At 37.6% G+C, this 14,089-nt stretch overlaps 1 protein-coding gene across 1 annotated transcript; it reads right to left on the bottom strand.

Moving 5' to 3' along the window:
* Nucleotides 1–8,958: 8,958 nt before the first annotated feature.
* LOC124636079 lies at nucleotides 8,959–13,392 on the bottom strand. The gene is made up of 3 exons (XM_047172031.1): nucleotides 11,737–13,392; nucleotides 11,173–11,400; nucleotides 8,959–10,545 (listed from the first exon to the last, which is right to left on the bottom strand). The coding sequence occupies exons 1-3, from the start codon at nucleotides 13,390–13,392 to the stop codon at nucleotides 8,959–8,961; spliced, it is 3,471 nt and encodes a 1,156-aa protein (XP_047027987.1).
* Between the last annotated feature and the right edge of the window lie 697 nt (nucleotides 13,393–14,089).

The following is a 14,089-nucleotide window of genomic DNA, read 5'->3' as shown; positions in this document are numbered from 1 at the left end:
CAGACACAGCTAAGAAACTTTTATGAAAGGGATGATGTCAGTAGGATGACAGCAGGGAAAAACGAAATAAAGACACGAAAAAAAGAAAAAAAACAGAGAAGGTATTTACTTGGCACTCTAAATAAACTATATCAGAAATATAGAGAAGAAGGAGGAAAATTATCATTTACAACTTTCAAAAGGTACAGGCCCTTTTATGTATTACCACCAAAAGCCGAGAAACTTGCGCTTGCAAGTGCACATGAAAGCCACGGCACTGAAGTCAATTGGATTAATATCAACAACAGATCTTGACGATTTACTGAGTATGGTTGTATGTTCTTCAAAATCAAAGGAATGTGCTTACGGAGACTGTGATTTTTGCAAAAACAAACGTATTGAATTTTCTATGGGTGAAAAAGATCTAAATTATATGGTATCATGGAATGAATGGGTTTTGAAATCTCATGAATACAAACAAAAAAAAAATGCGATGTGACAAAGACTACTAAAAAAAATGAAATAGAAAAAAAAACTGGTTCACTAAAAATGCTCTTAGATGCCTTTCAAGAAGAACTGAAAAATTTTAAAATCCATTCCTACAATATCATGCATCAGTACAAACAATATCGGAAATGCATAGAAAATTTAGATGAGCGTACCGTCGTTGTACACATCGATTTTTCAGAAAATTATTCTTGCAAATTAGCCACTGAAATACAAGCCATGCATTTTGATGGGTCCAGACAACAGATCAGTCTACACAGGGGTGTTATATACCAAAAAAGGTTATCGATCATTTGCAAGTTTAAGTCCAAACAAAGACCACGGTCCAGATGCCATTTGGGCACATCTCTTACCTGTGCTCAAAATGCTCAAAGAGAAATTACCCAAAGTAGACGGGATTCATTTTTATTCAGATGGCCCTACTGTACAATACCGACAAAAGAAAAACTTTTATTATTTCGCAAAACTGACAAAAGAATTGGGTTTTCCATTTTCCACGTGGAACTTTTTTGAAGCATCACACGGAAAAGGAGCCGCTGATGGCGTAGGAGGAGCCATTAAAAGAAAGTTAGACTCAATTGTCGCTTACGGTTCAAATGTTCCTGACGCTAAAACAGCATACGATTTTCTACAGTCGTCTGAAACCAAAATACAGCTTTTCTTTATACCTGAAAATGCCATGCTGAACGAATCAGTAGAACTCATACCAGTTCCAAACACTATGAAAATACATCAGATTGTTAACAATGTTGACTCAGCTAACTCTATTTTCTACCGTTATTTAAGTTGCTTCTGCGAGAAGAGTAGACCAGGTTTTTGTGACTGTCTCAATCTGAAATCTGCCGACTTGCTAAAGCGAACAGAAAATTTAGATAAAGAATCTATTCCATCTAAAACGTCTATAACAGTACTATATAGCTGACATTAAAGATACTCTAGAAAACAAGTCTTATTTTGATTTGAGCCAATATGGACCATTCAATTTAAAACAAATAGACCTTAAAACACATGTTGTTGATAAAAGTTCGAAAGAAAATTCTCATGACATAATAAAGAAATTATCAAAAAAAATTAAAAATAAAAGACATACAGCTTAAACCGAATAAGAAACGTAAAATGGAAGATGAAAGCAGTACAGACGAAGATATGATGTCTCTGCATGATACTTCTGATGAAGAGTATCACATTAATGATGATATCTCATCAGATGACGATTATTTGGATGTTAGACCATGATACCTATTGCGAGATCTTCGGGATTAAAACGATTAAAAGTGACGTTGTATAAAGGTAATTTACTCAAAGTAAATCTTATCGCTAGGATCAGCTAAAAAATATTCTTTTGGTCGTTTTGTGTTTTGGTGAATTCTGACCTGCTTCACTATAAAATCTTTAGTTACAGTGTCTTCATCTTTGATTTTTTGAACTACAAACTTTAGCTCCGGTTTTTTTATGGTTTTCAGAAACCGTATGGTAAAATAAGATTTATCTTCTTTTTTAAATACATCTGTCAATAATCCTACGTAATACTTCCACGAGGTCCTTTGATAATACCTTACAAGTAAGGTGTCATTGAAAGATAGCCTCCATATTTCTGTATCAGATTGTCCAGGTAAATTAGTTTTAACTACGCCTTCATTTTTATTAGATTTTTTTATCTTCATCCATGAAGATTTGATTGTTGTTCTTGATTGTTCTCTTTTTTCTCTCTCCATTTTATTTGTGTCTCATATTTTTAAAGTAACGTTCTTCTGTTCTATTTGATTAGTCTAACATGCTAAACGAGCTTTACTCATGATACATATTACGAAGTTTTCGGGAATAAAATTATATAAAAGTTACTGTGTGTAAAACATATATTACTCAAAATATATATTAGCAATGTCTCAATTATGTCAAAATGTATGCCATTCTAAGTACAAATCTTGATCTCTTTATTGGAATAGTTAGTATCTAAGAACACAAGAAGTACTCATAAATTATGTTGTTAAGTTGTATTTTTGAAGTTATGACATAAATAAATAATTCTGTCTATATTCGTCTTTCATTTGAAATTCCATCTTTAAATTGTCTCATGTGCATACCTTTACAATATTTCCAATGTGTTACACATTTCCAATGTGTTATCGTGTGTTACAAGTTCTCGTGTGTTATGGTACATTTTCTGTGAGCCTCACCCATGTATCTGTAGTTTTTGAGATATTTTAGTTAGAACTTTGTAGTGGTAATATGGTTAACAGTGGATTGATTCAATTAAAAGAGGAACTTAGAAGTTTATCTTTACAGAAATGCCGAGGAATAGAGTAGAAGAACGAAAAGTAGGTGCTCATACACATGAGCAAATGCGTGAAGCATTACAAGCCACAAAAGATGGAGAAAGTATTAGACAAGCTGCTGCTGACCATAATATTCCTTTTACAACACTCCAAACGTATCAAGCCAAAGAAAAAAATGCGCAAAACCAGTTGACAAGGTTGGCTCCTAACTACGCCGTGAAACAAATATTTTTTAAGGACCAAGAGCTACTATTAAAACAATCCTACTTATATTATAAATGTGAAAGTTTGTGAGAATGTATGGATGTATGTTTGTTATTCAATCACGCAAAAACGGCTGGACCGATTTGATTGAAATTTGGTATGTAGATAGGTGATACTATGGATTAACACATAGGCTACTTATTATCAACACACCACGCGGGCGAAGCCGCTGGCGGAAGCTAGTATTACATAAAATGTGCAAGCCTTTACTATGGTCTTTCTGTTAAGTATTGTTGACAAGTTGCTTACGAAATGGCCAAAATTAAGTGCATCAGAATGCCAAAGACCTGGACAGACAACAAATTGGCTGGAATAGATTAGCTAAGGGGTTTCCGCCAACGACATCAGGATTTGACGCAGCGTAAACCCTCTAGGCGTGCAGCTTAGCACGGGCATCGGCTTTTAATAGAGAGACCGTCAGTCATTTTTATGATAACTTGGAGGACGTGATCAAGCGCCATCCTGCATTTGCTGGTGGGACAAGAATTTATAACTTGGATGAAACCGTACGATCACTGTGCCCAATCCCAAACCCCATGGATTATAGCGTCAACGGGTAGACGAAACCTCTGCAAAGTCACCAGTGGTGAGAAGGGGACACTTGTCACTACTTGTGTCTATGCACTACATCGCTGCTGGCGACTGGACGTGCGCGGCGGCTGAGCGCCACTTCGCATACTGTGCTACGTCCGTTCATTGTCGTTGTTTATTTTATTTTATTCTATATTATTTTTGTTCTTGATTTGTTGTAAGTTATAATATTATAGTCCACATTTAAAACAATTGTTTTAATTTACACTCTCCATCAAAACGACGACGAGGATTTAAAAAAAGTGGTATAATTTTTGAGTGCGTCGTCGCACAGCCACCATGAGTTGTCGAACCCTTCATTTCCGGAGATATGATGAATTTGCTTTGGCCAAATGGTAAACCTATAGCTGCTGCGAAATTGAGCGATATTAAAAGCCTTATGCATTTGATTCCACGTGATGCTCACACATTCTACAAAAATCTGAGAGGTGACAATAATGTAGAAGACGATATTGATGGGTTTGGTGCTGAACCTGATTTTGAGATAGAGTATGATGCTGAGGAAAGCGATGCTACTTAAATAAATTGGATTACCAACCAGTGATTGCCGATTCGTTGTTTTATTATATTTAAACTACCTCAAAGGTCAATTTGTATAATTTTTTGTCATTAAACTGTTCTTATATTAGTACATATTATATTAATTTCATTCTCCTTCTAAAATGAACCACACGTTAAAACTGATACTTAAATTGTAATATTGTATTTTGCGTACAAGATCCACGCATAGTTTTTCAGGAATAATAAAAACTACGAAGAGTTTAAAAAATACACTATAAATTGCTTTCAAAATAATGTATATGATATGGCCTATTACACTACTAAATTTCAAAGAGGTACTGTATCATACGATTTTTTTTCAATCCCATTCATTCCAATCAAGGGAAAGGACAATGCTATTCTTTGTATGGAAGTTGGGCTCAAGAGTTGCCCACAGTAACTGCATAGTGTATTATGTTCCATAGGCTTATAATTGGTCCCAGACCGAAATATTTCGAAATCTATCCCAGGAGTGCTGAGAAAAACTGGTTTGACTCTTATTCAATACTACGAAAAATATGCTTACGAACTCTTAACTATTCCACTTTTATTACCTTAATTGAAATGCATTATAATATTAATCGACAAATACGAGGTATTGAACGAGATTTTTTTTTACCGACTTCAAAAAATGGAGGAGTTTCTCAGTTCGTTTGTATTCTTTTTACGTAAGTACGTGCATAACTCCGTCGTTTACCAACCGATTTAAACAATCATTTTATTGTTTAAAAGGATTTACTTTCCAAATAGTTCCAGGGTCCAGGGTCTGGTGATAGAAACCTTAAAACATTATGGAACTCTCGGAAATTGTAAGCACATATCGAATAAAAACTTGTCAATCGGGTATATGTCTCCGACACCACAAAACTGTGGAGGTTAAGACCTGACCTGACGATGGAGACGACAGTGAGACGAGGGAACTCCTCAACGGTATCTATTTACTACCTCGTGTTTGAGCTTATTTTATTCGTCTTGATAAGATTTTTCCATTGCCATTAAGGATATTAATTGCATGACGCTTCTCGAACTTAGGACTGATTGTGGTAGATAGAGACTGAAAAGCAAGAGAAACAACAATTACCTTTAAACGTCTATTTCTGTTTTTTTTTTTTTTTTTTTATCCTGTTAACAGTGAAACCACTATCTATCTGATATATATATCTCTATCTATCAAGAAAAGAGGTTGTTAGGTTTGTGGCTGCTTAAAATGGCTTGCTAACAATGGCTGGCTAACATTAGAACTGGTTTTTCTCGGGACCTCTGGGACCGATTTCAAAAATATTTGGATTCCGTCTTAAGAGTGAAGTAAAAAACCTATTTTAATCATTCCCACTACTGGGCAAATGGCTTGGGCTTCATAAACTGACTGTTCAAGTTGGACATTAGAACCGGGTTTTCTCGGGACCTCTGGGACCGATTTCAAAAATATTTGGATTCCGTCTTAAGAGTGAAGTAAAGAACCTATTCTAACCATTCCCACTACTGGGCAAATGGCTTGGGCTTTATAAAGTGACTGTTCAAGTTTAACATTTGAACCAGTTTTTCTCGGGACTTCTGGGACCGATTTCCAAAATATTTGGATTTCGTGATAACAGTGAAGTAAAGAACCTATTCTAACCATTCCCACTACTGGGCAAATGGCTTGGGCTTTATAAAGTGACTGTTCAAGTTTAACATTTGAACCGGTTTTTCTCGGGACCTCTGGGACCAATTTCAAAAATATTTGGATTCCGTCTTAAGAGTGAAGTAAAGAACCTATTCTAACCATTCCCACTACTGGGCAAATGGCTTGGGCTTTATAAAGTGACTGTTCAAGTTTAACATTTGAACCGGTTTTTCTCGGGACCTCTGGGACCGATTTCAAAAATATTTGGATTCCGTCTTAAGAGTGAAGTAAAGAACCTATTCTAACCATTCCCACTACTGGGCAAATGGCTTGGACTTTATAAAGTGACTGATCAAGTTTAACATTTGAACCGGTTTTTCTCGGGACCTCTGGGACCGATTTCAAAAATATTTGGATTTCGTGTTAACAGTGCAGTAAAGAACGAATTTCCACCACTTTCACTACTGGGCAAAATAGTCATCTGGATTATGGTTACTATCATCATCATTAAAATGTATATTAACTTCAAAGTCATTATTTATATGTTCGGTGTATTTCGATATTTTTTCCGCTATTGTAGATACTCTGTAAGTTTATTATTTTAACAGGTTCAGTTTATGTACATATTTACATGACGTAAAAAAAACCTTATTTATACATATATACAACTAAAAAATGGCATCAAAAAACTCCTCATCGCTGCCCACCGGGAGTGTACCTAACCTAACCTAACAGGCTGGCAGCATTGCCACGTTGGATGGCAATGCTTAATTTTTGACCAAAATAAAAACCAGCCTTTGAGTCACTTGAAGTGTCAGCAAGTCGCTTTGCCAGATCTTTAAAAAGCAGATGAGCACTTGAACCCCACGGCCCGAGGGTTTCAACCCCAAACGGCTCAAAGGTATAGTTGCCAACCAGGGTGCTATATTTGCGCCGTTTGAGGTTCTCTGCAGCCGCAGCAGCGGAACCAGCACATCGCGCCGAGCTAGGAAGGTGAGATGGTGCAAGAGTATCGACACAAGTCGCGTCCTAAAGACTACCCATCTTCCACGTGAACAACGACATACCGTCTGGTCTCTTGCCATCGTCGCGTGCCAGACCACTGGGTTCTAATATGGCTGGAACGCCTACGGCAACAAGAGCGCGACGGATTATGTCATTGATATTCGCATGCCGTGCAAATCGTCCCGCGCTGCGGCTGCACGACAAGCCGTGGTGTCCAAGGCTGCTGACAGCTTCACCACAGTGGCAGCGGTGAGCAGAGCATTATTTATATTGTCTTCATCATCATTATTAGTATTGTTTTCACGGTCACTTTTAGTATTATCTTCATCACCGTTATTCACAATATCGTCGTCGTCATCGTTATCATTAGCTGCACTTCTTTGATTCTGAGGCTTACGTTGGACTCTTTTGGGTTGTGATTTTCTTCTTTTCTCGCTCGAATGAGTTTTTTGAGGTCTTTCTTTTCAGAGCATTTCTCAATATGATTTTTAAAAAAAATTGTTATCTTGCATTGTGTATGTGTTGTCCCAATAATAGACCATTTCGAAAAAGAACTTTAATATGTTTTTGTATCTTTTGAAGCCTATTTTAAGATTATCTCCACGACTTCCTCCAGTCCAGAAGCACTTGCAAAGGAAGTCTTTGAAAACTGAATCTAAAAGTCTATAAGCACAATTAGAACCTGATCCTGGTGCCGCAGAACATAATATTGCATACTTTTCTAAGTATGTTTTAAGCATTTTAGGGCAAGATAGACCTTTTTAGTTTCTCCAAGCTTTCGACATTATCGACAATATCCATTCATTCATTGTATCTCGTATATGTTATTGATTTGGGTTCTAATATTTTGGTCATTAGTAGTCGTATAATAGTGTACTTCTTGAGGCGTATTTTCTTGCTCTTCAGGGGATATCGTATAAAATGTATGTGGGGTAGGGGATATTTGGGCCGAATTAAACAGATCAGCTGATCTTGAATAAAAATGTAGTTTAAATTTTATTTTCAACCTCAACGTCTTAGCTTAGCTCGTCTTCCATACGTCCTTTCGTTCTCTCGTCCTTGTTCCCAATCCTTTCATCCTACAATCTTTAACATTACACTCTTGTCTCTTTCACACCCAATACGTCATCCCTTTCACTCTTACTTTATCATGCTTCACATCTATCATTCATCATTACACATTCCGTTTCACTCATCTTCCTATTACGTTCCTACAACTCGGCCATTCTGCTATCTGACTGCCCCCAGTCAGACCTACACACACACTGTTGGCGACGCGATTTATATTATAATATTTTAGCTTTAATTTTAGTCATTTGATAGTAGATTGTATAAACGTAGCACTAGCAACATTTTATATTTTGAGTGGAAGGTAACTGCTCCTTTGTTAAAAAAGGCCAGCCATCTTTTATAAAATTTTGTACTGTCAGTCGGTCCGCAGAAGCCTTCCAGAGCGCACGCACGCCCCTTTCTGTTTTTATATCTCGCTACCTACCGTGTACCTTGTAAAGTACTGCAATAAATCGACATTTTGTTATCCATCTGTGCCGAATTTATTTTAAACCATCCGCCGAACCACTAACAATCACACACACCTTTGACTCTATACAATAAAAACAACTGGAAACTTGAAACCTTTCATACCTTTTACTTACAACAGTAAAAACTTAAGATTATCTTATCATTACAGGCTTAAACTTACTTGTTATTTCAATTACAAACTCCTTACACCACTATAAAACTCTTTACCTTTTCAAATAACTTTAAATTTCACAGAACTACTCTTAAAATGATAACAAAATTTGAAAGTACACCACACTGTAGTGACTACACTTGGAATATAAAAAAATAAATAAACTGACTAACTCTAACCTTACAGAAGTTAAACTGCATTGTAAAACAAAAGTATCACTCAAACACTAGACATTTAGTAGGAACTTATTTCTTAATCAAACACAGACTGTTCTTCCTTAACAACTTACATCTAATGAAATTTACTAAAGTAAACTACACAGAGTACACACAACAAGTCTTAGTATCACATTGCACGTTTACAACTTTTATGAACATGATGTAATTTACACCTCATAATGACATACTAGGTCAAGGTCGATCATAGGGATACCCTAACCTACACAACAACTGGAAATCTTACCTAACCTACACCTGAAACAAATGAGACTATTCCACCTACTCACCTAGCTCAACAATATCACTGGACAATGGCCATGGCTTCATATAGTCAGCAGATGAGGATGTCAAACGAGGACCATCTGTCATATGATCTATCTTCTCAAGTGTAGTCACTCGATATGGACCCAAATATTTAGGCTTGAGCTTCAGACAAGGCCCAAGTTGCGTCCTCCTTATAGCTACAATATCTCCTACAGCATATTTTGTACTTTCCTTCCTTTTTCTATTATAAGTCCTGCAATTTTCGTCCTGTACTCTTTGTATTTGTTCTTTCGCCTTAATCTTTAAGTTTTCTCTTTCTTCTATAAAATTATTTCTCTGTTCATTCTGGATTAATTCATAAATCTGTAAATCTTCCTTCGTCTTCATTTTCGTGCCAACCATTATCTCAAATGGAGTGGTATCAATGCTTCTCTGATATGTGCTATTCAGTGCTCTCTGCACTCGACTGACCTGCTTATACCAATGAGATGGTTCTTCGATGCACAGTTTCGTTAAGACTGATATGATGATTCTATGGATACGCTCCACCTGTCCATTCCCTCTTGGCACGCCTGTGGTGATTGTGATGTGTTGAATATGCTCCTTATCACAATATTCCTTAAAGTCTTTGCTGGTAAATGCAGTTCCTCTATCTGAAATCAACCGTGTGGGATTACCAAATGTTTGTTGGTGTATCATCAACTTGTCTATTGTCTCCTTACTTGTAGTGCTTTTCACTGGAAATAACCACATAAACTTGGTGAATGCGTCTACTACTGTTAAGATGTAATTGTACATTTTCCTTGTCTCGAGAGGTCCAATATGATCACAGTGTATAGTATGCAAAGGTATACTGTCTTTGTCAATACTGTTTAAAAATCCTTCCTGTTTACCTTCTTTTTTAGTTGCCAGCAAACACGGTACGCATGACAACAAAAGTTCTTCAATTTTCTTATTAACGTTCTTTATGTAATAATCTTGCTCTATTAATTCTTTCATTTTTCTCTTTCCAAAATGTCCCTTCTGATGAATTCTTCTTAATATGTCAAATTCTAAACTTTTGGGTATAACTAACCTTCTTTCTTGTCCTTTGTACAGTAAACCATCACTGTAAGAGTAGTCTTCAAATGGCTGTAGTTTTAAAATTTCTATAATCGCCTTCAAACCATCATCTAATAATTGTGCTTGCTTGACCTGTTCATGTAGACTCAACTCAATAGTACCAATAAAAGGATTCCTGCTTAAAGCATCTGCATGTTGCATTTTACTTCCTGGTCGATGCTCTATGACATAATCATACTCCTCTAACAGCATCACCCATCTGGCTACTCTAGTTGATAAATCCTTCTTATTTAAAGTTTTCTGGAAAGCTTGACAATCTGTTACAATTTTAAAATGATTACCAAATAAATAGTGCCTAAATTTCTTAACTCCCTCAATCACAGCTAATGCTTCCAGCTCATAGCTGCTATACTTCTTCTCAGCATCACTGGTCTTCCTACTGTAGTAATGTACAGGATGTAACTCGCCTGAGTAATCTTTCTGGAGCAATATAGCACTATATGCTATTGCAGAGGCGTCTGTATGCAATTCTGTTTGTAACTGTGGATCGTAAATTCGTAACACAGGACTACTGGCTAATGCCTTCTTTAGAATGTTAAATGCACATCTATGTCGTCCTCCGAGCCTTTTCCCAATCCTGTTGGGGTCGGCTTCCAGTCTAACCGGATTCAGCTGAGTACCAGTGCTTTACAAGAAGCGACTGCCTATCTGACCTCCTCAACCCAGTTACCCGGGCAACCCGATACCCCTTGGTTAGACTGGTGTCAGACTTACTGGCTTCTGACTACCCGTAACGACTGCCAAGGATGTTCAATGACAGCCGGGACCTACAGTTTAACGTGCCATCCGAAACACAGTCAATGGTGTCTAAGATATACTTAGAAAGTACATACAAACTTAGAAAAGTTGCATTGGTACTTGCCTGACCTGGGATCGAACCCGCGCCCTCATACTTGAGAGGTTGGTCCTTTACCCACTAGGCTACCACGACTTTTCACATGCACATCTATGTGTATCATTAAATTCAAACCGTGAGTCTTTTCTCAGTAAATCTGTTAACGGCTTGGCTATTAAAGCATAATCTTTGATGTATTTTCGAAAGTATGACGTTAGTCCTATAAAACTATGAAGTTGCTTTAAAGTCTTAGGTTCTGGGTACCTGGTTACAGCGTCTGTCTTCTTCGAGGAAGGTTGCACTTTCCCGTCTTCTATAACATGACCTAGGTACTCTATTCTTCGACACAGTAGTTGTGCCTTCTTCCAATTGATTTGTAGACCATACTCTGATGCAACAGCTAGCACTTGCTTCAAGCGTTGCAATGCCTGGAGTTCATCAACGGCTGGAATGAGTAAATCATCAATAAATATGACCAAAATTCCTTGTGCTATCAGTTCCTGAAACACCATAGTCACAAATCTCATAAAGTATTTGGGACATACTGACAATCCGAAAGGAGCTCTTAGAAACTCATACTGACCATTGTGGGTAACAAAGGAAGTATATTTTATGCTGTCTTCGCTTACTTTCAAATGGAAAAAACCATTTTTCAAATCTAACACACTAAAAACCCTTAAATCCCTAAGCTTATCAATTAAGTCATCAATAATAGGTAATGGAAACTCGTCTTTGACTATTTTCTTATTTATCGGCCTATAATCTATGCAAATCCTAGTGCCACCATCTTTTTTCTTAATTAAAACCAGAGGAGAAGAATATTCAGAAAAACTTACACATATTATGCCATCTTTCAACCACTCGGCTACCTGTTTCTCAACAAGTTGCTGCTCTGCCAACGAAATGCGTCTCGGTCGCTGGGCTATTGGGATGTCATCTTTAAGTACTATGCGTAATTCAATCGGTGCCTCCTTAATTTGCACGGGGTTATAACTCTTGACACATTCAATGACTTCTTGTTGCACCTGCTTATTCATGATGTTACCTAGAACATATTCCTTATGACTAACAACACACGAAATCTTTGACAACCACTTGTTCATGTTTGGAGCTATCAGAATAGAACCGTTGGACATGATCGTAAAAACATCTTTAAGAAACTCTTGACCCAATATAACACTATAAGGCATAGCATGTCTTGGAACAACATAAAATGTTACCTCGTACTCGTGTCCGTCTAACAATACACTAGCTTTGAACTTTTCTGTTGACACAATACTGCCTCCTAAACCTACAAGGTTTGTGGCGGTTTTCATACCCTGTGGAGACCCGAGCTGAGCGTAAAGTTCGGTACACATTAAGTTCAATTCACTACCAGAGTCAATTAACGCAGTTACTCCGCACTGATTAACAAATATCTTCTTGCAAGCATTTTCGAAACGAATTTGCGCCGGCGTCTTTTCCTCAACGTAAATATCCTTGAAGTTCGTATCGGTTCCTATCTGGTACGCCATCTTGTTGTTGCCACTTATGTTGGTACGTCCGATTGAGTTATCCAATGAGCTGTCATGGCTGCCACATTCGTCAGGTTTACCAACCTCGTAATCGCACGTAGTGAAGTCAGCCACGCACATCGCTCGGCGATCATCGGAAACTTTCGGTTTTTCATTCCGCCGTTCACCATTCCTGTCACTTGTTCTTGAACGAACTATTTCACCTTGATGTTTACATTGCGTTGAGATATGCCCAAACTCGTTGCATTTGAAGCATTTCAGCCCCTTCTCTTTATTTGGACACTCTGATGACTGATGATTTCTCCCTCCACAGCTATAGCATCGTTTGTAACTCTGATAAGCAGCTTTATCACTATTGCCTGGCTTGTTATTTCTGTTAGAACTTGCACACATCTTTTCCCTCATAACATCGTAAATTTTGATTTTTTCCTTAAGTTCAGAGTACGTTGTAGCGCCGTATAACACCATCTTGTTGACTTCCGAGTCGACTATGCCGTCAATAATGTATTTTATAGCGACATAATCAGGCATTTTTCCGCGCTTTCCCATCTCCTTCATTACCAGCATATAATCCAAGCACTTTTCATCTTTCTTCTTCTTCCTAGCCGCCATCATTTCGTGAATGGTTTTGCTGTCGATGGAATCAGGAAATTCTTTGAGTAATGCGGTCTTGAGGTCGTTCCAACTTTTGAATGGTTTTTCCGACTTTAACCACAGAGCTGCAGTACCAGTTAAAGATTTCCTGGCGACTATTAGCGTCTGCAATGGCGTCCATTGAAATATTTCTGAGTTTTCGTCGATGTCCTGCGCCCATCTAGCAGCAGAATGTGTCTTATCTTGGCCACTGAACTTGGAGACCAGGTGGTCTGTACCAAATGCAGCCCAATCTCTGCAGAACGGAAGTCTGACCGCGTGGTCGTCTTCACTGTAGTCGGCTTGGCGACTTTGTCTGCGCCCTTCTTCGTCGCGTCCACCCATTTCGTCCTGTTTTGTCTGTGTAACTAGCGTTACCGTCTTCGGTTAGCGTCTTTCGTCGTATTTTGAAGCGAGATCGCCGGCCACCACACCGTCTTAGGTACAGGTTATCTCCGCTCCCGTCGTAACGTCGTATTTCGGCTCCAAAATAATACCCTATCCCGGACGAGCCCCCAAAAACATGTGGGGTAGGGGATATTTGGGCCGAATTAAACAGCTGATTCTTGAATAAAAATGTAGTTTAAATTTTATTTTCAACCTCAACGTCTTAGCTTAGCTCGTCTTCCATACGTCCTTTCGTTCTCTCGTCCTTGTTCCCAATCCTTTCATCCTACAATCTTTAACATTACACTCTTGTCTCTTTCACACCCAATACGTCATCCCTTTCACTCTTACTTTATCATGCTTCACATCTATCATTCATCATTACACATTCCGTTTCACTCATCTTCCTATTACGTTCCTACATGTATTATTAATAATATAGGGCTGTTGGTTGCTTAGGAAATTATTAATGCTTAAGGAAATTATTTGATTTATACACTTTTTGTTTCTTTAAAGATTTTATAATTTTACCTATTAATCTATTTAATTTTAAATATTTTTTTATTTCATTATGTGATGTAAATGATCTACTTTTAATTAAAGTGTCATTGGTCAAGTCAATTGTTACAACTGGCTCATTACAAGAGGGTCCGGA

The sequence above is a fragment of the Helicoverpa zea genome, chromosome 13, assembly GCF_022581195.2.
Source record: "Helicoverpa zea isolate HzStark_Cry1AcR chromosome 13, ilHelZeax1.1, whole genome shotgun sequence".
Lineage (NCBI taxonomy): Eukaryota > Metazoa > Arthropoda > Insecta > Lepidoptera > Noctuidae > Helicoverpa > Helicoverpa zea.
This window is presented reverse-complemented; position numbering and strand designations above follow the sequence as displayed.

Bases quoted from the DNA above. Each gene is read 5' to 3' on its own strand.
- LOC124636079 (XM_047172031.1), bottom strand. From the start codon at position 13,392: ATGGGTGGACGCGACGAAGAAGGGCGCAGACAAAGTCGCCAAGCCGAC. The intron at 11,401-11,736 runs GTAAGTTTTTCT...ATGGTGTTTCAG, and splicing joins TGAAAGATGGCATAATATGT to GAACTGATAGCACAAGGAAT. The intron at 10,546-11,172 runs GTAACCAGGTAC...TACGATCCACAG, and splicing joins CCTCGAAGAAGACAGACGCT to TTACAAACAGAATTGCATAC.